Source organism: Engystomops pustulosus, chromosome 6 (assembly GCF_040894005.1).
Source record: "Engystomops pustulosus chromosome 6, aEngPut4.maternal, whole genome shotgun sequence".
NCBI classification, from domain to species: domain Eukaryota; kingdom Metazoa; phylum Chordata; class Amphibia; order Anura; family Leptodactylidae; genus Engystomops; species Engystomops pustulosus.
The window spans coordinates 32,869,048-32,896,002 of record NC_092416.1 but is presented as its reverse complement, the minus strand read 5'-3'; the positions used below and the strand labels follow the sequence as shown (position 1 = coordinate 32,896,002).

Genomic DNA, 26,955 nt, shown 5'->3' with positions numbered 1-26,955 from the left:
GGGATAATACACACAGTAATGTCACAGTAAAAGGTAATACACACTGTGATATTACAGTATTGGGATAATATACTCTGTTACTTTTACTTCCTGTTCTATAATGTAGTTTGTGGCATGAAATGTACCATAAACAGAAGAGTAACCCCAAATCTTCAGACGGCTTATGCCTAATTTACAACACATTTCCTCACCCTGCTGTGCTCTTAGCTCTCTGCTTTGAACATCTGCACATCCCCAACCCCTCTGCTCTTACACACTTCTGGTTGAATCCTACATTTGGAATGGTGAGACTGTGCGACTTGCTGAACCCTTTAAATGGAATAAAATGACTCATCTGCTCAAGGTCAGTAGGAGCCCCAGCAGTCAGACCCCTCTACCAGCTCACTTATAAAGTGCCCTACACAATGCTGCTATCACCTGGGGCAGCATAGTGGCTGAGTGGTTAGCATTACAGCCTTGCAGCACTAGGGACCTGGGTTCAAATCCCATCCAAATCAACATCTGCAAAGAGTTTGTGTGGGTTTCCTCCGGGTCCTCCGGTTTCCTCCCACACTCTAAAACATACTGGTAGGTTGATTAGATTGTGAGCCCCATTGGGGACAGGGACTGATTTGACATGCTCTATGCATCGCTGCGTAATCTGAATATCTGTCCAGTCTCTGGAATAAGGCAATAATAAAGGGATGAAGCGTCTGAGGAATTTATGGATACACATAGTAGTAAACACTCCTGGGCAGTATAGGGAGGGTCACTCACATGACTGGGATTAGACTCTCGCAGACCCCTGCCTGGCTCTGGCACTCTGCATCAGGCTTACAGGCTTTCACAACTACAGAAAATCTTTGCTGGAATCCAGGGCCGGTGAGTACTGTGCTACGCCACTGTTCAGACAGGCGACTGGAACACTATAACCTTAGCATGTTTTTTATGTTAGCGTGTTCTCCTAATCACAGGTGTATCTGCGATGCCTGTAGTAACAATGTGTACAATTTGTTTCTATACTTCTTCAATGACATCACAGATACATTTCAGGAGACGACTATGATGACCTTGTATGATGGTGTCATAGGAATTACTAGAACACTGGGTCTATGAGACTATAAGGAACAAATGCTGTTATATCCTGTGTATATCTGCACAGCACAGTACTACTACTCCTATCCTGTGTATATCTGCACAGCACAGTACTACTACTCCTATCCTGTGTATATCTGCACAGCACAGTATTACTACTCCTATCCTGTGTATATCTGCACAGCACAGTACTACTACTCCTATCCTGTGTATAGCTGCACAGCACGGTACTACTACTCCTCTCCTCTATCCATGGGCACATTATAGTACTTCTACATATATACTTTATATATGGGCACAGCACAGTACTACTACTCCTATCCTGTGTATATCAGCACAGTACTACTACTACTCTCCTCTATCCATGGGCACATTATAGTACTTCTACATATATACTTTATATATGGGCACATCACAGTACTACTACTCCTATCCTGTATATATCTCCACAGCACAGTACTACTACTCCTCTCCTCTATCCATGGGCACATTATAGTACTTCTACATATATACTTTATATATGGGCACAGCACAGTACTACTACTCCTATCCTGTGTATATCAGCACAGTACTACTACTACTCTCCTCTATCCATGGGCACATTATAGTACTTCTACATATATACTTTATATATGGGCACATCACAGTACTACTACTCCTATCCTGTATATATCTCCACAGCACAGTACTACTACTCCTCTCCTCTATCCATGGGCACATTATAGTACTTCTACATATATACTTTATATATGGGCACAGCACAGTACTACTACTCCTATCCTGTATATATCTCCACAGCACAGTACTACTACTCCTCTCCTCTATACATGGGCACATTATAGTACTTCTACATGTATACTTTATATATGGGCAAAGCACAGTACTACTACTCCTATCCTGTATATATCAGCACAGCACAGTACTACTACTCCTCTCCTCTATGCATGGGCACATGATAGTAGTCCTACATGTATAGTTTATATACGGGCACAGCACAGTACTACTACTCCTATCCTGTATATATGGGCACAGAACAGTACTACTACTATATATCTGTGCAGCCTAATACTACTTCCCCTATCCTGAATATATAGGCACAGAACATTACTCCTACTCCTATCCTGTATATATGAGCACAGCACAGGACAAATACACCTATGCTGTATATATGGGCACAGCACAGTACTAGTAAACTTATCCTGTATATATGGGTATGGAATAGCACTACCACACCTATGCTGTATATATTGAAATAGCATATTACTACTACTCATAGCCTGTATATATGAGTATGGTACAGTACTATAACACATATTACTACTACTATCCTTTATTTATGGACAAAGCAAAGTAGTATTACTCCTATCCTGTGTATATGGGCACAGTACAGTTCTTCAATTCTTATGCTGTAAAATGGGTACAGTGAGGTACTGCTTATTCTATCCTTTATATATGGGTATAGCACATTACTACTACTGCTGCTATCCTGTATACTAATACACTTATCCTATATATGGGCACAGTACTACTACTCTTATCCTGTATATATGGCACAGCACAGTACTACTAATCCTATCCTGTATATATGGACACAGCACAGTACTACTACTCTTATCCTGTATATATGGGCACAGCACAGTACTACTACTCTTATCCTGTATATATGGGCACAGCACAGTACTACTACTCTTATCCTGTATATATGGGCACAGCACAGTACTACTACTCCTATCCTGTATATATGGGCACAGCACAGTACTACTACTCCTATCCTGCATATATGGGCACAGCACAGTACTACTACTCCTATCCTGTATATATGGGCACAGCACAGTACTACTACTCCTATCCTGTATATATGGGCACAGCACAGTACTACTACTCTTATCCTGTATATATGGGCACAGCACAGTACTGTGCAACATTATTTTTATTTTACATATAGTGAGTAAATTTCCAATATTTCTCACTGTAATACAGTATTTTTTGAACTATAAGGCGCACCGGAGTATAAGGCGCACCATCAATAAATGCTTGCTAAAACGTCTAGGTTCATATATAAGGCGCACCGGATTATAAGGCGCACCTGATTATAAGGATGAATGACCAGCAGGTGGCAGACCTGTGCACAGTTCAAGGCAGCTGTTGTCTGTAAGTACGGTTCATATATAAGGCGCACTGGACTAAAAGGCACACCTGATTATAAGGATGAATGACCAGCAGGTGGCAGACCTGTGCACAATTCAAGGCAGCAGTTGTCTGTAAGTACGGTTCATATATAAGGCGCACTGGACTATAAGGCGCAACTTTTATTTCTGAGAAAATGAAAGGATTTTTTGTGCGCCTTATAGTCTGAAAAATACAGTATATCTTTGTAGTGATACATCGGAGACCTAGTAATACTAGGGGTCACTGTTCTCATATTACCCAATTTGTTTATTAAACATTGATCAACTGTTCTGTTTTATTCTGTATTCGCTCTGAAAATCTATAGATAGAGAGACTGTTACCGAATTCTAGACTAATCCTGCTCAGTGCAGCGCCTAGTGATATTGGCTTTGTCTATCGGTGCTAAACTAGCTCTTAGAAGTCACCACTATATCAATTGAACAGTGAAAAATCTTGTTGATCCATCACACGCTATACTAGTCTGTCTAACTGAGGTGCTAAAATAGACCTAAGTACAATGCTAAAGCCCCCACCCTGACATGTTTCGCCACTGTCGTGCTCAGGGGTGCCGGGGCTAAGATCGTGCACCGATATCCTGCATGTGTCGCTTCCCCGCTCAGGTCCGACAGAGTTCACCTTCTTTTTAGTGTAAGTGTAAGTGCATTGTCTTGTAACATAATTTGAAAGTTAAATCCTGCTCTCAGTCCGAATCAGTCGGATCGTCCAACGGCACGCCCCCTGATTTGTGTTCCATGAAAGCCAGCGCATCTGCGCCAAAAAAGGATTGCGCCAAAATCCCAGCACAGACACTTGTTAAATACCTGTGCAAGCCATGTAATCCCCATAAGCAGGGGCGTAACTACAGTGGTAGCAGCCATAGCAGCTGCTATGGGGCCCACAGTGTCAGGGGGCCCCGTCATCTGACCTGACACAATAAAGAATGGAGGATGTGCACCATTTTATCTATATTGTACTGCACATTGTCCAGCATAATATGTATATAACATATACTGTGATGGATATATGCTGCATTTGTGATGTGTATATGGTGTCTGTATACTCTGTATGTGAGTTTGTTGCATATGGCACTGTATGTATGTGTATATGCACATGAGTATATTTATATGTGATTGTAACTCGCATATGTGAGTATACTAATATGTATATTTTTTAAGTGGGAAGGGGGGCCCCTTGTAGTAGCCTGCTAGGGGGCCCTGTCTCTACTAGTTACGCCACTGTGTCCCTGTGCCAAGTTCATGAGGAATTAATAGAGGAACCTATGGAGAACAAAGAGTTGTGGCTTCTAGTTACCAGACCTGTGTGATGTTTATGCGTGGGGTTACCTCAGGGTAATAACCAGACATTACCCGTAATGGAACAGCAAACTGAAATCTATGTTCGGAATGTGGAATGTTGGTGATTGGCCACAGAGATTGGACTAGGACTCTCGGAGCGGTGGGAACCAGGCAACAATAATGAAGTAGCTGGAGACCTGGGAGGTAGGTATACAGACAACAGGACAATTTGATATATACCGGAGAACGCAGAGCACAAGTTTCATAACCAAAGCCCTCAAGTTAGGACAAGAAAGTGACAATATTAGGTTCTGTTTTCTAGTCATCATAGGAGCATCCATTGATCTTACAGAATCTCTTCGCCTCCATCATGACCATAACACGGCATATCCAGAGCTGGGTAACCTTACATCCCTCAAACCCAGAACCTGGAGGATCCGGAGAAGCAGAACTTATCCGTCAGGAACAAGCAATGAGTGAACACAGTTGTATCTCTCTCTACGGGATGTCTGAAGATGAGGTAAGACACAAACCTTCTTCCAAAAGACACAGAATTATTCAGGGCCCAGGATCCGGACACACAAGGCCCCATTGTTGTACTTTTTGGGATTTTGATTTGGATTATTTCTTCATCAGTAATCTGCTTCATTTAAGAAGTTAGTGCTTAGCATTTCCAGATTCAATGTTATTCTTTAGTTGTGATTCACGGTTCTATGTGAGCAAACGACAAAAATGTCTATTAAAGGACATCTACCACCAGATAACCTGATGGTAGATGTTTATACTCCCCTCCCCGTCCAATCCCCTCCCCATCCAACCCCAAACAGCAATAACCTTCTTTTGTCATATTTTAGAATGCCGAGGCCTCGTAAGAATAGAGCATTATATCATATGCAAATAACCCTGAGGCAACGAGCGTCTTTTAATTAATTTATGCACACCGCTGGCTGATTGACACGCCAACACTATGCTAAGAGAGCCGGTAACATCACCGCCTCACCCTCTGCTATTCTCCTGCTATTATACCATATTCTATATTATATGATTTTTCAACATTGCAGCCATGGATAGGAACCTTCTAGGGATAAGGGCAATGCTTTTTAATCATAGTTTTTAACTAAATATTTATTTTGGGTGGCTTAATTTAAAGGAAACCTACCATTTGATTTGATGCATTATGAAGCAAACACACCTTGAGAATGCTGTAGCTACACTGATGCAGGATCATATCTTGGTTAATCCCTGAGCTGAGTGGTTTTGCTGAAAAAAACTATAACAGAAAAAATTATAACATTCAGTACCTTGGGAAAGCTGGGTCAGGATGGCTGCCTACATAAACACATTACACACTGAGCTTGTAATTATAAATGGAGGTTAGTCAAGTATGACTCATACACAGCAGCTGGGGGATGGTGCAGCAATAGATTATTCTGTCTGACAGGGAGAAAAGTGATTGCATTATCCTCTCCTGCAGAGAAAAACCCACGTGCTAGGACAAGCTCTGAACCAAGGCTGAAGGAGCCATAGAAGCGACAGAGCTTCATTATCATAATGTTATATCTGTTTTATCAGCAAAACCTCTCAGTACAGGGATTAACCAAGATATGATCCTGCATCAGTGTAGCTACAGCATTCTCAAGGTATGTTTGCTTCATAATGCACCAAATCAAATGGTAGGTTTCCTTTAAATTTAATAAAGCTGTCAACAGACTTGGAATAATTTCTCATTTGAACAACATAATTTTCTCTTAAAAGTTCTAAATCCAAAAGCTAATTTTCTCCTTCCCTTTCTCATATGTCAATTTTAAATTAAACTATTTATATGAATATATTTCATAAAATTTTCTAAATCTTCCTTTTGCATTTCCAAATAATAATGTAGTCGTCAATAGATCTCCTAAATAAAATGATATTTTTGGCAAATTTCAGTTCTTGTGAATCCCTCAAATAGGAAACCATATTCTTCAACTGCAGAGGCCTCTGCAGTTAATTTACATATTATTAAAATAAAGTTTTTAACAATTAGGTTCCAGGATTATTAAATTTCAGTTTAGGGCAGAGGCAGGCGGGAGGAATCTACCGTCACATCTACTTCTGATAGTAGGTTCCTCATGGTAGTTTGATGCCTATGGGATTGACAGAGATAGATAGGCACAGTAGTAGGCCGCCCTGGCCACCACTCAATTCACAGCCTATGGGACTGACCAAAACTTTATTTAACATAGGAGACAGAAACATTCTTTCAATGCTATGGAGTGTCGAGAGGAGAATTTTACCAAGACTGGACTTTTTGAAGTCGGTTTTAAAGACCCTTGTATTTCCCACCCTAATTTATGACAAGGCACATACTTTATCATAAATTAGAAGCATGAATCTTGCAGACCATGGGATTTCTATGCTAACACTGGACTATAGCCTATAAGGATCTGGGAAAACCAGACACCACATGGTTGCAAATTGGCTATGTCCAATGTCCCCTTTCATGGCTAATTTTCTGGAGTAAAACTATTTAGCATTGGGTAGAGCGTTGTCTTCTGATCATTCCATGTGAGTTTTCCCATCCATGACAGGTGAAGTACTGTAACCTCGTCTTTGACCCGGTACCAGAACTCCTGACAACAGGATCACCTGCAGATAGAGATTTTGTCCAATATTCTTGTCAGGTCAGCACTGGTAAGAGAAATCTGAAAAATAAATGTTACTTCTTTTCTGTAAGACAAATAACCACCACAATTTCGGTGAAAATCACTTAGGAGACTAAAGTTCTTCTTTCTACACCTAGGCTACATTCAGATGAACGTATGGGGGACGTATATACAGTATGGCCGATATACGTCCCCCACAGACGGTAATGGGCACAGGGCACCCAACGGGAGTGGTATGGAGGAGCACACGTGCGGCACCATACCACTCCGAACCTTGTAGAAAGATAGGACATGTCCTATCTTTCGACGGAGTACGGCGCCGTGCTCCATATATTCCTATGGAGAGGGGCGGGGGTGAGCGACGCTCCTCCTTCTCCTCTCCCCGGCACTGTTGTGTGCCCGCCGTACCCACCGGCAGTGTGAATGTAGCCTTACTTTGGCTCGTATCATCCTTCCTACCAATCTCCTACTATTCTCCTAATGGTTTCACTTTAAAAATCTTTGCTTAATGTAGTATTAATAGACAGACAAAAGCACCAGATTACATAGAGCTGTATGGAGAAGGGAGCGGGAGTAGTGAGTTACAGCAGCTAGGTCTCCACCCACCAGTTTAGAGAGGACTGCAAATTTGCAGACAGATACTGCAGAGGATACTGACTCAAGAAAGTCAATAATGATCTAGAACACTAGTTTCTGTACTCCTTATGTACACACACTAGAATATTGGCTTCTGGTTCCAAACTTTATTGGAAAAAGGATGCCAAAATTTTGGTTAAATGCAACTAATTAATTACCAAAATTACAAAGAAAATTTTTACCAAAAATTGCAAGGACCTTAGTTTATTTTTATGCTCTTATGTTTAATTTATACTCCAGATAATGGGTTTTCACACACACATAGGTTTTTTTTAAGCTCAAATCAGAGCAGAATGGAAACCATTGTTTCAATCATTCCCTTAAATTTAATAATCTTCTTGTCTTCTTGACTATTTTTTGGTTTGACTCGAAAAAAGTGGCATGCAAATCTGCCACAAAATTGTTTATGAAACTACCCTAAAAATGGTAACTAGGCTTGTCTTTAAAATACGGTATACGGGTTCTTTATTCTCATGATTGCTATTGGTTGAGTCGGACTGGCCCACCCGAGTACTAGAGGATCCTGTGGTAGGTACAGGCTAATGGGTCAACGAGGTCAATAAGTAGACAACCCAATTTATTGGCTGTTTTTTTTCCAAGAGTGGGCCCCTAAAATCATTATTTGGAGGGCCCAGGGAACCCCATTCCGACAATTTTGATGGGTCTTATAAGGATACATCCCCACAGATCAGGATATTATTTTCAATAAAATACACCTAAAAGGGGATTTTTCATATCCAAAATATACATCCTATCTACAGGATCCCCAGTAATCAGAAGCACGGGGGCTGGCAAGCAGGAATAAGACTGCCCTGGGGCCTGGGCTGTATGAATATTATAGCCCCTACAAGTCTGGAATCACTTCTTACATCTGGTACCAGAATCAGCTTCTTGGGGAATGGAGGATGTGTCCCTTCTGTCTGCTTTCCATCTGCGGTTTCAGGACCTTTGGGGGACCTTCCAAGGTCCTTAAAAGGTTCTTATGTACATATGTATTGAGAGCAGGAACAGATGTACAGGGTTTCCATGGGTGAAAGTGCTTCTCTGTATAAAATTTGGTGGTAGTTTAGGTGGTCATTGAAGGCTTGGATAAAGGTTATTGGTATATAAGCAACTTCATAATTCTTCTCATTAGTTTCTCTACAGAGCAGAAGGCTTCAGACAAATCGCCTCTGCATCCTCGTCATCGCCGCCATTGCTCTGGTCTTTGTGTTGATTTTTAGCCTGACAATGGGGATTCTGATGAACAGTAAGTAATGGACAAATCTTAGATTTCATCTTTCACATGTGGACCAAAGCCTAATACTAAAAAAGTACACATATTCTGCAAGATACAATGGGGCAGATTTACTTACCCGGCCCATTCGCGATCCAGCAGCGCGTTCTCTGCGGTGGATTCGGGTCTTCCGGCGTTTCACTAAGGTAGTTCCTCTGACGTCCACCAGGTGGCGCTGCTGCGCTGAAGTTCCCCCGAGGTCCGCCGGAATGCACTGAAATTCACCGGCCTATACCTGGTGAAGGTAAGTGCAAGTCCCGCGACACTTCTTTTTTTTAAATGGGGCGGTTTTTCCGAATCCGTCATGTTTTCGCTCGGCCACGCCCCCCGATTTCTGTCGCGTGCATGCCGGCACCGATGCGCCACAATCCGATCGCGTGCGCCAAAATCCCGGGACAATACAGGGAAAATGGGCGCAAATGGGAAATATTCGGGTAACACGTCGTGAAAACGCGAATCGGGCCCTTAGTAAATGACCCCCAATGTGGTAGGGCATTGACTATCCCAGTCCTTGAAACACTCAGGGTCGGTGAATGACGCCTTGCCGCCTCCATCGTAGAAAAAAGCTTTTAAGATCTTTGATTTTTAATGGAAAACCTATTAATTCCTGAATGTTCAGACTCAGGCTCCGAAAATAACATCACATCTTGTTTGTTGCTTTCAAAACCAGAATGAATTACTCCATCAGTAAACAACCAGCAGATCCAGATGGGAATATCATCTTCCCAGGCCGAATAATTGTGTGTGGGAACGAGTATTTACTGTACAATAGGCACATCCGTCCTTATAATTACTTACTGTAAGATGTTTTATAATGACACTATTGGACGCATAGGTCTGAAATAATAAAGAAATTAAAGGTGTCGTCCAAGATTCAAAAGACATGGCTGCTTTCTTACAGAAACAGCGCCACACCAGTCCACAGGTTGTGTGTAGTACTGCAGCTCAACCCAATGCAGTTAAACCACTTGGCGACCAGTGCTGTACATGCACGGCTGTATGGAACAGGCTCACAGACTCCATACAAGGCGGGTGACTGCTGTATTATACAGCAAACACCTACCAAAAACACATACTATCTGTGCATTGCCATTTTGGACTTGATCACTGTTACTTTTGGAAGAATGGGGTGTAAAAAAACTGAAAACAACAGAAAGGGCTGTGGTGGTAAAGGGTTAGATGACCCAATCCGCAGCCATGTGACAGGTGGCTTGGCATATTGTTATTACAGGTTATCTGCAGGGTCCCTATTGTCTTACACAGGAGAGACCCGGGAGCAGGGTGTGCGCGCACCTTGTACGTGCGTTGTGTGTAACATGTATAACTCTTATCTGACACACAGGATATAAAGTTGATGATGTGAAAGCAATGGTTTTATTATCCAATCAGAGTGTAGCGACTGCTCCGGAATCCAATGTGATCACTGAATATACAGAAACTCCTCCTGGTTAGTATCTCTTCTTTTCATACTTTAAAGGAAATCTGCAATTAATATCCATCATGATAAACCAGGGACATTACTCATACACCCAGGCACAGTGACTGTGGGAATCTTCTTATATCTGCTATCCATGGCCTCCTTCCTTCTAAAATCAACTTTTATAACTATGCTAATGGTGTTCCCGGAGACTCTCCGTGGTGCAGCATCACCAGCTGTTAAAATGAGCGTTCTGCCCTCTGCTTTTTCCCTCCTCCCTCTGCCTGTGCAATCTAGCAGCAGCAGGAAGTGCAGGGGAGGGGAGGCCTGCTCTGCTCATTGTAACAGCCTGTGAAGCTGCAGCACTGAGGGACTCTGATGATACCCACCAGAGCCCCTCAGTCTCATTCGCATTATTAGAAAAGTTGATTTTAGAGGGAAAGAGGCCAAGGATAACAAATATAAGAAAATCAACACAGTCACAGTGCCCCCGTTTATCTTGCTGGAATTTGATGGTAGATTTTCTTTAAATACTGTAAATACTAATTTTATATATATACATTTATTTATTTTTTAATAGAATCATTAACATGTGTCTATATATTTCTGTTGTTCTGATTATGGGTCTTGCTGCCCTTGGTAAGTTCCTCCTGCTCTATAACATGCTGCCTGTAGATAGGACACTATGTACAATCTGCTCAGCTCCTCCAGCTCTATAACATGCTGCCTGCAGATAGGCCACTATGTACAATCTGGTCATCTCCTCCTGCTCTATAACATGCAGCCTGTAGATAGGACACTATGTACAATCTGGTCATCTCCTCCTGCTCTATAACATACTGCCTGCAGATAGGACACTATGTACAATATGCTCAGCTGCTCCTGCACTATAACATGCTGCCTGCAGATAGGACACTATATACAATCTGCACAGCTCCTCCTGCTCTATAACATGCTGCCTGCAGATAGGACACTATATACAATCTGCACAGCTCCTCCTGCTCTATAACATGCTGCCTGCAGATAGGACACTGTGTACAATCTGCTCTAATCCTCCTGCTCTTTCACCTACTGGCAGGTGGGACACTATGTACAATATGCTCAGCTGTTCCGGCACTATAACATGCTGCCTGCAGATAGGACACTATGTACAATCTGCTCAGCTCCTTCTGCTCTATAACATGCTGCCTGCAGATAGGACACTATGTACAATATGCTCAGCTGCTCCTGCTTTATGACATGCTGCCTGCAGATAGGACACTATATACAATCTGCTCAGCTCCTCCTGCTCTATAACATGCTGCCTGCAGATAGGACACTGTGTACAATCTGCTCTAATCCTCCTGTTCTTTCACCTGCTGGCAGTTAGGACACTATGTACAATATGTTCAGCTGCTCCTGCACTATAACATGCTGCCTGCAGTTAGAACACTATATACAATCTGCTCAGCTTCACCTGCTCTATAACATGCTGCCTGTAGTTAGAACACTATGAAGATGGAGATAGTAGGATCATTTATTTTTAAACTTTGAGGATAAAAAGTTAGTGGTTAGCAAAGTAAATGGGTCTGCCTTTTGATCTGTGATAGATATTAGTCTTTGCTTTGTAGTGCTGTGCATCCACTCATGCAGGTTGTGACAATGTTTTGTTTCTCAGATGACACTTATGACTTTTAGGACCTTTTCCTATGTTTCTCTGTAGCATGTGGTGGATTTTTAAGAGAATCTGCAGGATCATTAAGTTCTCCAAATTATCCTTTCCACTACCCCCCGAACTGTCACTGTACTTGGATGCTGGAGGCAGGTGAGGGGCGTCTTGTCCAGCTGAAGGTCATGGACTTAGACGTGGGACGTTATGGATTTTGCCTCTTCGACTGGTTGGAGCTTCGAGACGAAAATGTATCACGCAGGTAAAATTTACATGTCATGCAGAGGATATACATGATGTCATCAGTGATGGATCCCGCTCTGATTTCAGATTCTGCGGTTCTGTGGCGCCCACCACTTACATTTCGAGATCCAACTGGTTGCAGGTACAATTTGTATCTGATGACCACACTAGTGGCACAGGCTTCCTTGCCACGTATGAAATGGTTGACGTCAATCAGGGTAGGTAAGTCTGGGTATAACTCATAAAGGTATATTGGCTTTTCCTCTTCACCGATGGCCTCTTTTTTGGAAGGGCGCTGCTCCTGGGATGAATTCTTGTGTGATGGAAGACGTTGCCTTCTACTTCCTTCCTTGTGTGATGGTATTCCTGACTGTGCTGACCAGAAAGATGAGGAGAACTGCAGCCAGAGACAATGGGGTAGGTCTGTGGAGGGTTTGCTATGGATGATGTCAACATGACTGAAACAGATGAAATGTCAAGAAACCAAGATATACACGTGAAAAAATTGCCCCAACCCAATGATTTTGGTTTAGCCAACTATTTGATGTGTATTTGTGTGCATTTTATGTGTATCTTAGTGTGCTGACCTACATCCTTGTAATGGGTTGGCCACTTTACCTCACGTTTTGTAATGTGTGTATAGATGCGGGGGGCAGGATATTGTGTAATTTACCAATATACATCTATTAAAAATTCTGCTCCGCTTTCATGATATGTAAAGTGAAGCCTTTTACCTCATCAGCCAGACATTTCTGACTATAAAATGGCCGCTGATGGAGGGTCATGTGATCTGTATCTGTCCATGAGCAAGGACCTTATGATATCATTCATGAAATTCAAGGTCCTAGCAGGGCGATTGCTGATGGTGATAGATCGCACGACCTTCCATCTACGGCCATTTTATGGATAGGAAAGTCTGGATGATGAGGTAAAAGATAAGAATTAATATCATGTCCCCACGTTAACATACACGTTACAAAAAAAACATGAGGTAAAAAGGCCAGCTCCTTCATGACATGCCACCTACAGGCACCAATAGTGGTAGCTTTTCTCCCGTAATAACAAAAAAAATTGGGAAAGATCAACATTCCAGATTCATTTGTAGACAGGTCACCATTAGTGATGTCTGGCATTGGCTTCATCCCTATCCGTATTCTGAGTAGTCCTAGGCAAGTATGCATTTGGAGGGAGGATCGAGCTATAAACCGCTATAGAGGCACCCTAAATGGGTAGTCTGGTCCTTTGGCTATTATTCATATAGTTAGGACCCTCCACCAATGGAACTTATGCAGGAGATGGAGGAAGAAGTTGTAAGCTATGTCCCCATGTACGGTGGTGGTTCCCAATAGGAACTGTAGAAAAGTATTGTATCCTATATAACACAAACCCTCATAACATGGAAATGAACATGAATAAATTCCGGGTGACAGAATAACATTTTATATATATGGTTTTAGATTGTGGGGGCTCGCTAACTAATCTACAGGGATCCTTCTTCTCACCCAATCATCCGGAACTATATCCCGGGAAAACAGTGTGTCGGTGGCTTATCTCCGTCCCTGATGGATTGATCATTCAGATTCAGTTCCAGAATTTCAGCTTAGAATCAGAAAAAGGCTGCACTTTTGACTATGTGGAGGTCCATGACAGTGCTGGAATGGGAATCGCCAGTTTAATGGGAAGGTAAGTAAAAATACTAGCATTTATGTATACTTGCCTACTGGCCCACATCTGCTCTGATAGGCCCTTATCTTAAAAAAGCTGTCTGGGCAAATTTGGAAATGTTCAGGTCTGAAAAAGGGCCAATGTTTCACAAATTTAGCAGCTCTTCAAAGATAAGGGTTGGCCCATAGGTATTCTCGATGGACAGGAATTAATTCACAATTTACCAGTTGTAAAGACCGGTATATCACACTCTTTTATATACTTATACATTCTTACACTTTTATATATACGGCCCTTACATTTTACATTAAATTCCCTCCTCTACTTAAATAAACTATCTAGATTTTCTGTTTGCTCTTTCTCTTTTCTATGCTATCAATCCCATGATGCCTCATCACAATATGATATGACCATTTAGATACTAAACCAACAATATTAACTCAAGATGCACCACAATTATCCTCTCTCTATATATTCTCTATACGCTAAGTATACAGTTAGGGATGGGGAAAATGCACAAGACGTTATCACACAGGTAGGCTGGGTGGACAGGGCATACATTTCAAATTTTGCTAATTATAAAGACAGGTATATCACACTATGGACTTATTTTATACATCCTGCATTTACATTTTTGCAGTGAAGTCTCTGTACTGCTTAAATAAACTACTCTATTTTGATTTCCATTTAGTTTTTTCTATTCGGTATGCTATCAATCTCTTGATGCCTCAGTACTGAACCAACAATGCTAGCTCAAGATGCACAATGATTATCCACTCCCTCTATATTCTCCACACCCTAAGTATACAGTCAGAGAGGGTGAAAATGCACCAGACATATCACACAGGAACTGTATTTTTCGGACTATAGGGCGCATCAGTTTATAAGGCGCACCATCAAAAGATGTCTGCTAAAACATTTAGGTTCATATATAAGGCGCACCTGATTATAAGGATGTATGACCAGCAGGTGGCAGAACTGTGCACAGTTCAAGGCAGCTGTTGTCTGTAAGTTCGGTTCATATATGAGGCGCACTGGATTATAAGGCGCACTTTTGATTTCTGAGAAAATCAAAGGATTTTTTGTGCGCCTTATAGTCAGAGAAATAAGGTATTCTGGGTGGACATGGCTTAAATCCCTAATTCTGCACTTACTATTTTGCAGAGAAGTTTCTCCTCTAAATAAATCAATTACTCTATTTTGATTTCTATTTTGTTCTTTCTCTCTGTGGTGCTATCAATCCCATGATGCCTCTGTACTGACCAACAATGCTGACCAATAATGCACAGTGATTATCCTCTCCCTCTGAATTCTCCATATCCTAGGTATACATACAGGTAGGGTGAAAATGCATCAGATTTAAAAAGGTATGCTGGGTACACATGGCTTAGATTTCTAATTTTACTAATTGTAAAGAACAGTCTATCACACTGCTCTTCCTTTATACAGATAACACTTACTTTTTAGTGTAGTCTCTCCTCTGCTTAAATAAACTACACCACCTAGATTTCCAGTTTACTCTTTCTCTTTGCTGTACTATCAATCCCATGATGCCTCAGGACAACATGATATTGCCATTTAGATATTGAACCAACATTGCTAGCTTAGGATCCACTGTAAGTATCCACTCCCTCTATATTCTCCATACCCCAAGTAATCAGACAGGGAGGGTAAAAATGCACCAGACTTAGTTGATAAATTTGGTGCATAGACTGTCACTGATAGCAGGGCGTATTTGTTGGACTTTTCACCTACTTTCTAACATTTTTAGGTTCTGTGGGTCTGACATCCCGCCCACCCTGACTTCCTCTGGGGCACAGATGACCGTTTTGTTTGTAGCAGATGAGGAAATATCAGACATAGGATTCTTTGCCACATATAAAGCTTTCAATGCTACAGAAAGTAAGTGACAATGCATATAATACATCCCAGGCATCAGTCCTGGTCTGGACATGTGACGCCTCGACATCCAAAAAGTGGATGGTGCCATGTGGAGCGACAATCCTCTGCAAAATGACGGCTTTGCCTGGAGTATTTAAAGAGTAAACACACACGATCTGTGTTAAATGGCCGGCTTGGGTGGTGGGTGCATGAGCCAAACTCAAACTTTGTCTCAGCCTAAAGTTCTCCAATGCATCAGACCTGCTGGGAAAGACAAGGTCACATTTACTTACAATGTCTCAATAAATCAGTTCCAATTCTAAAGAAAAGTTATCAAACCCATGATGTCTCAGGACAACATGACATTACCATTAGATATGGAACCATTATTGCTAGCTTAGGATGCTCAGACAGGAAGGGTAAAAATGCACCAGACTAAGTTAATGAATGTGTTGCATAAACTGTTATACGTACTGTGACATCACTGTTTGTATTATCTCTGTACTGTGACATCACTGTTTGTATTATCTCTGTACTGTGACATCACTGTGTGTATTACCCCTGTACTGTGACATCACTGTGTATATTATCTCTGTACTGTCACATCATTGTGTGTATTATCCCTGTACTGTGACATCACTGTGTGTATTATCTCTGTACTGTGCCATCACTGTGTGTATTATCCCTGTACTGTGACATCACTGTGTGTATTCTCCCTGTACTGTGACATCACTGTGTGTATTATCCCTGTACTGTGACATCACTGTGTGTATTATCCCTATACTGTGACATCACTGTCTGTGTTATCCCTGTACTGTGACATCACTGTGTGTATTATGCCTGTACTGTGACATCACTGTGTGTATTATCCCTGTACTGTGACATCACTGTGTGTATTATCTCTGTACTGTGACATCACTGTGTGTATTATCTCTGTGCTGTGACATCACTGTGTCTACTATCCCTGTACTGTGACATCACTGTGTGTATTATCCCTGTACTGTGACATCACTGTGTGTACTATCTCTGTACTGTGACATCACTGTGTGTATTATCCCTGTACTGTGACATCACTGTGTGTATTATCCCTGCACTGTGACATCACTGTATGTATTATCCCTGTACTGTGACATCACTGTGTGTATTATCCATGTACTGTGACATCACTGTGTGTATTATTTCTGTACTGTGACATCACTGTGTGTATTATCCCTGTACTGTGACATCACTGTGTGTATTATCCATGTACTGTGACATCACTGTGTGTATTATCTCTGTACTGTCACATCACTGTGTGTATTATCTCTGTACTGTGACATCACTGTGTGTAGTATCCCTGTACTGTGACATCACTGTGTGTATTATCTCTGTACTGTGACATCACTGTGTGTATTATCTCTGTACTGTGACATCATTGTGTTTATTATCCCTGTACTGTGACATCACTGTGTGTATTATCTCTGTACTGTGATATCACTGTGTGTATTATCCCTGTACTGTGACATCACTGTGTGTATTTTCCCTGTACTGTGACATCACTGTGTGTATTATCCATGTACTGTGACATCACTGTGTCTATTATCCCTGTACTGTGATATCACTGTGTGTATTATCCCTGTACTGTGACATCACATTGTGTTTTATCTCTGTACTGTGGCATCACTGTGTATATTATCTCTGTACTGTGACATCACTGTGTGTATTATCCCTGCACTGTAACATCACTGTGTGTATTATCCATGTACTGTGGCATCACTGTGTGTATTATCCCTGTACTGTGACATCACTGTGTGTATTATCCCTGTACTGTGACATCACTGTGTGTATTATCCCTGCACTGTAACATCACTGTGTGTATTATCCCTGTACTGTGACATCACTGTGTGTATTATCCCTGTACTGTGACATCACGGTGTGGTTTATCTCTGTACTGTGACATCACTGTGTGTATTATCCCTGCACTGTAACATCACTGTGTGTATTATCCCTGTACTGTGGCATCACTGTGTGTATTATCCCTGTACTGTGACATCACTGTGTGTATTATCCCTGTACTGTGACATCACTGTGTGTGTTATCTCTGTACTGTGACATCACTGTGTGTATTATCCCTGTACTGTGACATCACTGTGTGTATTATCCCTGTACTGTGACATCACTGTGTGTTATCTCTGTACTGTGACATCACTGTGTGTATTATCTCTGTACTGTGACATCACTGTGTGTATTATCCCTGTACTGTGACATCACTGTGTGTATTATCTCTGTACTGTGACATCACTGTGTGTATTATCTCTGTACTGTGACATCATTGTGTTTATTATCCCTGTACTGTGACATCACTGTGTGTATTATCCCTGTACTGTTACATCACGGTGTGTTTTATCTCTGTACTGTGACATCACTGTGTGTTTTATCTCTGTACTGTGACATCACTGTGTGTATTATCTCTGTACTGTGATATCACTGTGTGTATTATCCCTGTACTGTGACATTACTGTGTGTATTATCCCTGTACTGTGACATCACTGTGTGTATTCTCCCTGTACTGTGACATCACTGTGTGTATTATCCCTGTACTGTGACATCACTGTGTGTATTATCCATGTACTGTGACATCGCTGTGTGTACTATCTCTGTACTGTGATATCACTGTGTGTATTATCCCTGCACTGTAACATCACTGTGTGTATTATCCATGTACTGTGGCATCACTGTGTGTATTATCCCTGTACTGTGACATCACTGTGTGTATTATCCCTGCACTGTAACATCACTGTGTGTATTATCCCTGTACTGTGACATCACTGTGTGTATTATCCCTGTACTGTGACCTCACGGTGTGGTTTATCTCTGTACTGTGGCATCACTGTGTGTATTATCTCTGTACTGTGACATCACTGTGTGTATTATCCCTGCACTGTAACATCACTGTGTGTATTATCCCTGTACTGTGGCATCACTGTGTGTATTATCCCTGTACTGTGACATCACTGTGTGTATTATCCCTGTACTGTGACATCACTGTGTGTGTTATCTCTGTACTGTGACATCACTGTGTGTATTATCCCTGTACTGTGACATCACTGTGTGTATTATCCCTGTACTGTGACATCACTGTGTGTGTTATCGCTGTACTGTGACATCACTGTGTGTATTATCTCTGTACTGTGACATCACTGTGTGTATTATCCCTGTACTGTGACATCACTGTGTGTATTATCTCTGTACTGTGACATCACTGTGTGTATTATCTCTGTACTGTGACATCATTGTGTTTATTATCCCTGTACTGTGACATCACTGTGTGTATTATCCCTGTACTGTTACATCACTTTGTGTATTATCCCTGTACTGTGACATCACGGTGTGTTTTATCTCTGTACTGTGACATCACTGTGTGTATTATCTCTGTACTGTGATATCACTGTGTGTATTATCCCTGTACTGTGACATCACTGTGTGTATTATCCCTGTACTGTGACATTACTGTGTGTATTATCCCTGTACTGTGACATCACTGTGTGTATTATCCCTGTACTGTGACATCACTGTGTGTATTATCCCTGTACTGTGACATCACTGTGTGTATTATCCATGTACTGTGACATCACTGTGTGTACTATCTCTGTACTGTGACATCACTGTGTGTATTATCCCTGTACTGTGACATCACTGTGTGTATTATTCCTGTACTGTGACATCACTGTGTGTATTATCCCTGTACTGTGACATCACTGTGTGTATTATCCCTGTACTGTGATATCACTGTGTGTATTATTCCTGTACTGTGACATCACTGTGTGTATTATCCCTGTACTGTGACATCACTGTGTGTATTATCCATGTACTGTGACATCACTGTGTGTACTATCTCTGTACTGTGACATCACTGTGTGTGTTATCTCTGTACTGTGACATCACTGTGTGTATTATCTCTGTACTGTGACATCACTGTGTGTATTATCTCTGTACTGTGACATCACTGTGTGTATTATCCCTGTACTGTGACATCACTGTGTGTATTATCTCTGTACTGTGACATCACTGTGTGTATTATCTCTGTACTGTGACATCACTGTGTGTATTATCTCTGTACTGTGACATCACTGTGTGTATTATCTCTGTACTGTGACATCACTGTGTGTATTATCCCTGTACTGTGACATCACTGTGTGTATTATCCCTGTACTGTGACATCACTGTGTGTATTATCTCTGTACTGTGACATCACTGTGTGTACTATCTCTGTACTGTGACATCACTGTGTGTGTTATCTCTGTACTGTGACATCACTGTGTGTGTTATCTCTGTACTGTGACATCACTGTGTGTATTATCTCTGTACTGTGACATCACTGTGTGTATTATTTCTGTACTGTGACATCACTGTGTGTATTATCCCTGTACTGTGACATCACTGTGTGTATTATCCCTGTACTGTGACATCACTGTGTGTATTATCTCTGTACTGTGACATCACTGTGTGTACTATCTCTGTACTGTGACATCACTGTGTGTGTTATCTCTGTACTGTGACATCACTGTGTGTGTTATCTCTGTACTGTGACATCACTGTGTGTATTATCTCTGTACTGTGACATCACTGTGTGTATTATCTCTGTACTGTGACATTGCTGAGTTGTAAATATTCCTCAGATGAATGTGGATCCACAGAGTTGAGATGTGATGCTGGAAGGTGTGTACCGTTGCAGTGGGCCTGTGATGGGTGGCTGGACTGCCATGATGGACAGGATGAACAAGGTTGTCTGGTGGTTCCCGATCCTGAACCAGGTAATAATAATTATTATCAGTGTCAGATAATTGATTAATATTAATCCACTATCGTATATGCAACACCAATGCAGATCTATGTGTCTCTATGGATACAGACTATTGTTCACTGCAGACGCTTCCAGTGGTCGTCTCCACTGGTGGTCACAGAACCACACAACACTCTCCACTCTCTGCCACAGCGCTTTTAGGTTTGGCCTTGGCCTTGTCTGTTCAATGATCTTTGGTTGCCATAGAACGTGGTGCTCTTGTATGACATATCGTAGACTTTGGTAGTCTATTTATTCTTACTACTTCAGACTTTGTTTAACCCCTTCCCGCCTCGGCCCTTTTTCGATTTTGCGTTTTCATTTTTCACTGCCCACATTCAAAAATCTGTAACTTTTTTATTTTTCCATGTACAGAGCTGTGTGATGGCTTATTTTCTGCGTAACAAATTACACTTCAAAATGGTGGTATTTAATATTCCATGCCGTGTACCGGGAAGCGGGAAAAAAATTCCAAATGAAGTGAAATTGGTAAAAAAACGCGCTTGTGCCGTATTCTTGTGGGCTTGGATTTTACGGATTTCACTGTGCACCCCAAATGACATGTCTAATTTATTCTTTGGGTCTGTGCGATTACGGGGATACCAAATTTGTATAGGTTTTATAATGTTTTCATACATTTAAAAAAATGAAAACCTCCAGTACAAAATTTTTTGGGGGGATTTTGCCATCTTCTGGCGCTAATAACTTTTTCATACTTTGGTGTACAGAGCTGTGGGTGGTGTCGTTTTTTGTGGATTTTGATGACGTTTACAATGTTATTATTTTTTAGGACTGTAAAACCTTTTGATCACTTTTTATAGAATTTTACATTTTTTTTTAAATGGCAAAAAAGTGCCATTTTCGACTTTGGGCGCGATTTTCCGTTACGGGGTTAAAAGCAGTGAAAAAACGTTATCATATTTTGATAGATCTGGCATTTTCGGATGCGGCAATACCTAATGTGTTCATGATTTTTACTTTTTATTTATATTTATATCAATTCTAGGGAAAGGGGGGTGATTTGAATTTTTATGTTTTTTTATTATAATTTTTTTATTTTAACTTTTTTTTTATTTTTACTATTTTTCAGACTCCCTAGGGTACTTTAACCCTAGGGTGTCTGTACGATCCTATTATATACTGCCATACTACAGTATGGCAGTATATGGGGATTTTACTACTCATACATTACAATGTGCTGACAGCACATTGTAATGATTGAGTTAACCTGAAGTAGCTTGGGGTCTTCGTGAGACCCGAAGCTACCATGGCGATGGATCTCCGCTTCCCGATGACGTCACGGGAAGCGGCGATCCACGGAAAGATGGCTGCGCCCACGGTAAAACACCCGCGATCTGTGCTGGCACCGATCGCGGGTGTTACCGGTAAGCCTTTGCTGCAATATGCAGCAAAGACTTACCGGCTATGGAGAGGGCTCGGCCCCCGAGCCCTCTCCATGTACCGGGACCCGACTTGTGACGTACTATTACGTCACATGTCGGTAAGGGGTTAAAGAATTTACCTTGGTTCTTCTGACTCCTCATCTTGACTCCTGATTGAACTGGATCACACAATCTTGTTCCTGGATATCTATTTTGACTCGTCTTGGGTTTGTTTGTCTGGTGCCTGTTGGTCTACACCTGGCTTTGACCCATGGTTCTGTTTCTGACTATGTTCTCCGTTGTTCTTCTGACTCCTCATCTCCAGACTCCTGATTGAACTGTATCTTCAATTACCTTGTTTCTGGACATTTATTTTGACTTGTCTTGGGTTTGTTTGCCTGGTGATCTACACCTGACTCTTACCCTTGGTGCTGTTTCTGACTATGTTCTCCATGGTTCCTCTGACTCCTCATCTTGACTGAACTGGATCTTCACACAATCTTGTTCCTGGATATTTATTTTGACTCGTAATGTTTTTGTTTGGCTGGTGATCTACACCTGGGCTCTGACCCTTGGTGCTGTTTCTGACTATGTTCTCCATGTGACGATCCTTGGCTACATTCTTGAATATTTTCATGATCCAGTAGTGCTACCACCACCAACACTAGATAATTGTGAGGACATTGACCTGGGAATTTGACCAGAAAGTCTGAATAGTTTTGCAGGTGTTGAAGGGGAACAACAAAGATTCCTGCAGGTACCTAGTCTAGCCAACACCAAACCAAGTGTGGCTTAGAGAAGAGATGTGACTTGGTCTACAAACTAATCTTATGTGCCTGTAGGTCAGTAATGTGGCTGATGGACTAGAGAGCAAAACATGACTACAGGATGAGATTACGTGTGTTGTCTGTTACCATGGTAACGCACATCTCTGCATAGGAGCTGTGTACATGAAATGTTATAGAGTGTCTACTGAAGACTATTTGCAAAGTTGTGTCACATTTGATGTACCCACTTGTGTCTTGTTCTTATCTGCAGAGAACCCATGCCAGCCGCTAAAGGTCCCTCTGTGCCAGGGCCTGTCCTACTCTCTCACTATATTTCCAAATCTCTGGGTTTCTCTTCTCGAGCAGCCGGCAGCCAATGACCAAGTTAGAGGATATGAGGTAGTGCTCTTATGTCTCTCATACTCTAAGCAATTTCTACATGATGTTCCTTGTTCTAAATTTTATCAATCCATAATATTATATCAATGCTACCCATAGGACGGAACAGTAAGTAATGACTATGGATGATGGAGGAATGTGTGATCACATTCTGTCTTATTTCATGAGGATTCTTGATTTCATCTATAGGTGCTTAACCTCTCCTTCTGTGGCATCGGGTCTATTATACCAGTATTTGACATTACCATTATTTATCTGTGTTGTTACTGTGCACACTGCTTTTTTCATTGTGTCTAGGATATCAATAAACTGAGTTTATTATTCCTGTACTGTGACATCACTGTGTGTATTATCCCTGTGCTGTGACATCACTGTGTGTATTATCCCTGTACTGTGACATCACTGTGTGTATTATCCCTGTACTGTGACATTACTGTGTGTACTATCCCTGTACTGTGACATCACTATGTGTATTATCCCTGTACTGTGACATCACTGTGTGTATTATCCCTGTACTGTGACATCCTTGTGTGTATTATCCCTATACTGTGACATCACTGTGTGTATTATCCCTGTACTGTGACATCACTGTGTGTATTATCCCTGTACTGTGACATCACTGTGTATATTATCCCTGTACTGTGACTTCACTGTGTGTATTATTTCTGTACTGTGACATCACTGTGTGTATTATCCCTGTACTGTGACATCACTGTGTGTATTATCCCTGTACTGTGACATCACTGTGTATATTATCCCTGTACTGTGACTTCACTGTGTGTATTATTTCTGTACTGTGACATCACTGTGTATATTATCCCTGTACTGTGACATCACTGTGTGTATTATCTCTGTCCTGTGACATCACTGTGTGAATTATCCCTGTACTGTGACATCACTGTGTGTATTATCCCTGTACTGTGACATCACTGTGTGTATTATCCTGTACTGTGACATCACTGTGTGTATTATCCCTGTACTGTGACATCACTGTGTGTATATTATCCCTGTACTGTGACTTCACTGTGTATATTATCCCTGTACTGTGACATCACTGCGTGCATTATCACTGTACCGTGACATGTGTATGTACTACGTCTGATTGACAACATGAATATTTGCATTACTCCTTTGCTGTGACATCACTATACGGTCTATGATGTCACTGTTTAGACGTCTCCTGTTTTGTGACATGACTATTTGACTTGCCCCTCTGCTCTGACACCACTGTGTGCATTTGACATCTGCTATTGTTGCCTCTAGAACCTTTACACATTAAGGTCAAAATGATGATAAGCTTTCCATATTCTTATGCTGCTGCTGCATGTGTCCATGGTGTGAGGTCTCATTACTAATGTATCTATGGGGCCTCTGGGTCTCCCCTGTGAAATGGATATGTCAAGGCTTAGGTAATTGTGCGTTACAGTCTTCGTTTTCGGATTTTAACTTTTACTAGAAATAAAACTTTGGAGTACTGAGCTTAATGCCGCAGAACACCACAGAGACGCCTCCTCATATAAGTAAGATTTCGCTTCATTTCCTCCAGCCCTCTACATTTAGCCGTGGAGGAAATGGAGCGTAGAGAGCGGCTGGAGGTGCACACACAGGGCACAGCTACGTGACGGCACCATTGATCTCATACCCCGAGCGTCAGCCGTAAAACGGATCAATTTATGAAACCGCCAACGTTAATGTCTTCTTGGAAATGTGATGCCTTTAAGATCTCTGGCATGTTTCTTCTTCATTCCGCTCCATTAAAAGCCTCCTGGATAGAAGCTGAAGCCGCGTGTATGAGGTGCAGGGGCGTTCAGAAAGCAGATGATGTTAGTGCAGCGGATATTATGTGGTAATGTGAATTCTGACATCGGTACATCAGTTACATTTAAGTTTTTGGACTCCACAGCAAAAAGAGGTTTATGAGGGCTTCTTTTTTGTCTTATGGGCATATGTTTTACATTTTTCAATGACAAATCCACCTTAAAGTGGTTGGCCACTAATACAAAGGTTTACCCGGATAAGTACAAGACTTGAATAAGATCACCCATATTATACTTACCCTAGAAAACTTTCTCTGTAGCCTGAGGGAACCCTGGGTCGCGTGACCAGTCAGCAGCAGATCTTGAGGCTTTTTGTGACATACCAAGTTAATTAAAGGAAGTCTACCATCAAAATCCATCATGATAAACCAGGGACACATACTCATAGATCCAGGCTGTGACTGTGGTAATCCTCTTATATTTGTAATCCATGGCCTCCTTCGTTCTAAAATCAGCTTTTAACATTATGCTTATGAGCCTAAAGGGCTCTGGGGGTTGTTACCAGAGTAACTCAGTTCTGTAGCTCCACCTCCCCCTGCTCTTTCAGTACTTTCCCCCTCCTTCTGCCTGATGCTTTATCATGGCAGCAGGGAAAGTTTCAGCAGACAGTGGGAGGGGAAAGTGCTCCTGCACAGTGTAACAGCTTGTGAAGCTACAGCATGGAAGGGCTCTGGAAACACCACCCAGAACCCTTCAGGGTTATTAGCATAATTTAGTTTATTTTATAAGAAAGGAGGCCAATCATAACCAATAAATAAGAACATTACCACAGTCACCTCATCTGGATCTATGACTAATATATTGCATTGGTCACAAATAAATCTCTATTTGTCTAGGTTGAAAGTAGGAGGGGTTATGCAAATGAGATCAAAATAGATGGGGGTTTTTAAGGAAAATGTAAATTTTTAGGTTTTTTTTTCCCGCTCAGGACACCATCTGTAGTTGATGTGATGCCCTCTAACACACTTCTTTTTCCCCCCTGATAGATTCTTCAGGATCTGCCATGTTTTCCCGCCTTGCGTCCATTACTGTGTGCCTTACTGCTTCCCAGCTGTTCCCCCGATGGCGGAGAACTGAAGCCATGCCGCTCAGTCTGTCTTAACGCAATGAATCTATGTCTGACACAGTTAGAGCAACTCGGCCTGTCATGGCCCTTTAACTGTGACCACCTACCAACCCAGAGTCAGCAATCAGATTGTGTGATTCCCTAAAAATTCATCACAATCCATCCTCACGAATATTAATGGCGATAAACCTGCATCGGATCTACGGATACCGGATCTGTAAAGCTGTGTCTGTGTTATCATGCATCATGGCTGACTGCAATACCTTTATGTCCATGTGAACATGGCTTTATTATAATGTATAGTGTACAAATCTGCTTAATATATGAGAAATGGGGGAGATTTATGTTTTCAACAGCAACCAATCACATCGTAGCTTTCGTTTTTCGAAGGCAAAGTATGGAATAAAAGCTGCATCATGTTTAGTTGCTTAGCTTTGTTGTTTTTGACAGTTTCATCAATGTGTCCTATCACAGCGCAGGTTTTATTTGTTCAAAGCTGTTTGAAAAATGAAAGCTAAGCTCTGATTGGTTGCTATCATCATATGAGGCCCATGACTGGATTTTCTGCCCAGAGCAACCAATAACAGCAGAGCTTTCATATTTCAAAGGCGCAAAATAAACAGAGACACTTTAATAAATCTCTGCCAATTTGCTGATTCATGATTTTCTCAGCATATATGCCTATATTTATATGTATAGTTTTAGTATATTGTAATTCTAATTTATGATGAATAAATAGCAGTTCTCTTTGAA

The 26,955-nt window shown here is 41.5% G+C and overlaps 1 protein-coding gene across 3 annotated transcripts; it reads left to right on the top strand.

Annotated features, from left to right (window-relative positions):
• Positions 1–766: 766 nt before the first annotated feature.
• MFRP (membrane frizzled-related protein) lies at positions 767–26,955 on the top strand. Of its 3 annotated transcripts, none has more exons than XM_072155607.1 (13): positions 767–861; positions 4,891–5,058; positions 7,109–7,211; positions 8,955–9,068; positions 10,438–10,542; positions 12,215–12,422; positions 12,491–12,621; positions 12,695–12,820; positions 13,861–14,086; positions 15,840–15,970; positions 20,608–20,742; positions 23,192–23,319; positions 26,123–26,955. In XM_072155607.1, the coding sequence occupies exons 2-13, from the start codon at positions 4,909–4,911 to the stop codon at positions 26,345–26,347; spliced, it is 1,782 nt and encodes a 593-aa protein (XP_072011708.1). In that variant the 5' UTR covers positions 767–861; positions 4,891–4,908; the 3' UTR covers positions 26,348–26,955. The 3 variants fall into 3 exon arrangements, with proteins under 3 accessions (XP_072011708.1, XP_072011706.1, XP_072011707.1); XM_072155605.1 differs by having other exon boundaries at positions 12,467–12,621; XM_072155606.1 differs by lacking the exon at positions 767–861 and adding an exon at positions 4,621–4,742 and having other exon boundaries at positions 12,467–12,621.

Bases quoted from the DNA above. Each gene is read 5' to 3' on its own strand.
- MFRP (XM_072155605.1), top strand. From the start codon at position 4,909: ATGACCATAACACGGCATATCCAGAGCTGGGTAACCTTACATCCCTCA. The intron at 12,622-12,694 runs GTAGGTAAGTCT...CTTTTTTGGAAG, and splicing joins AATGGTTGACGTCAATCAGG to GGCGCTGCTCCTGGGATGAA. The intron at 14,087-15,839 runs GTAAGTAAAAAT...TAACATTTTTAG, and splicing joins ATCGCCAGTTTAATGGGAAG to GTTCTGTGGGTCTGACATCC.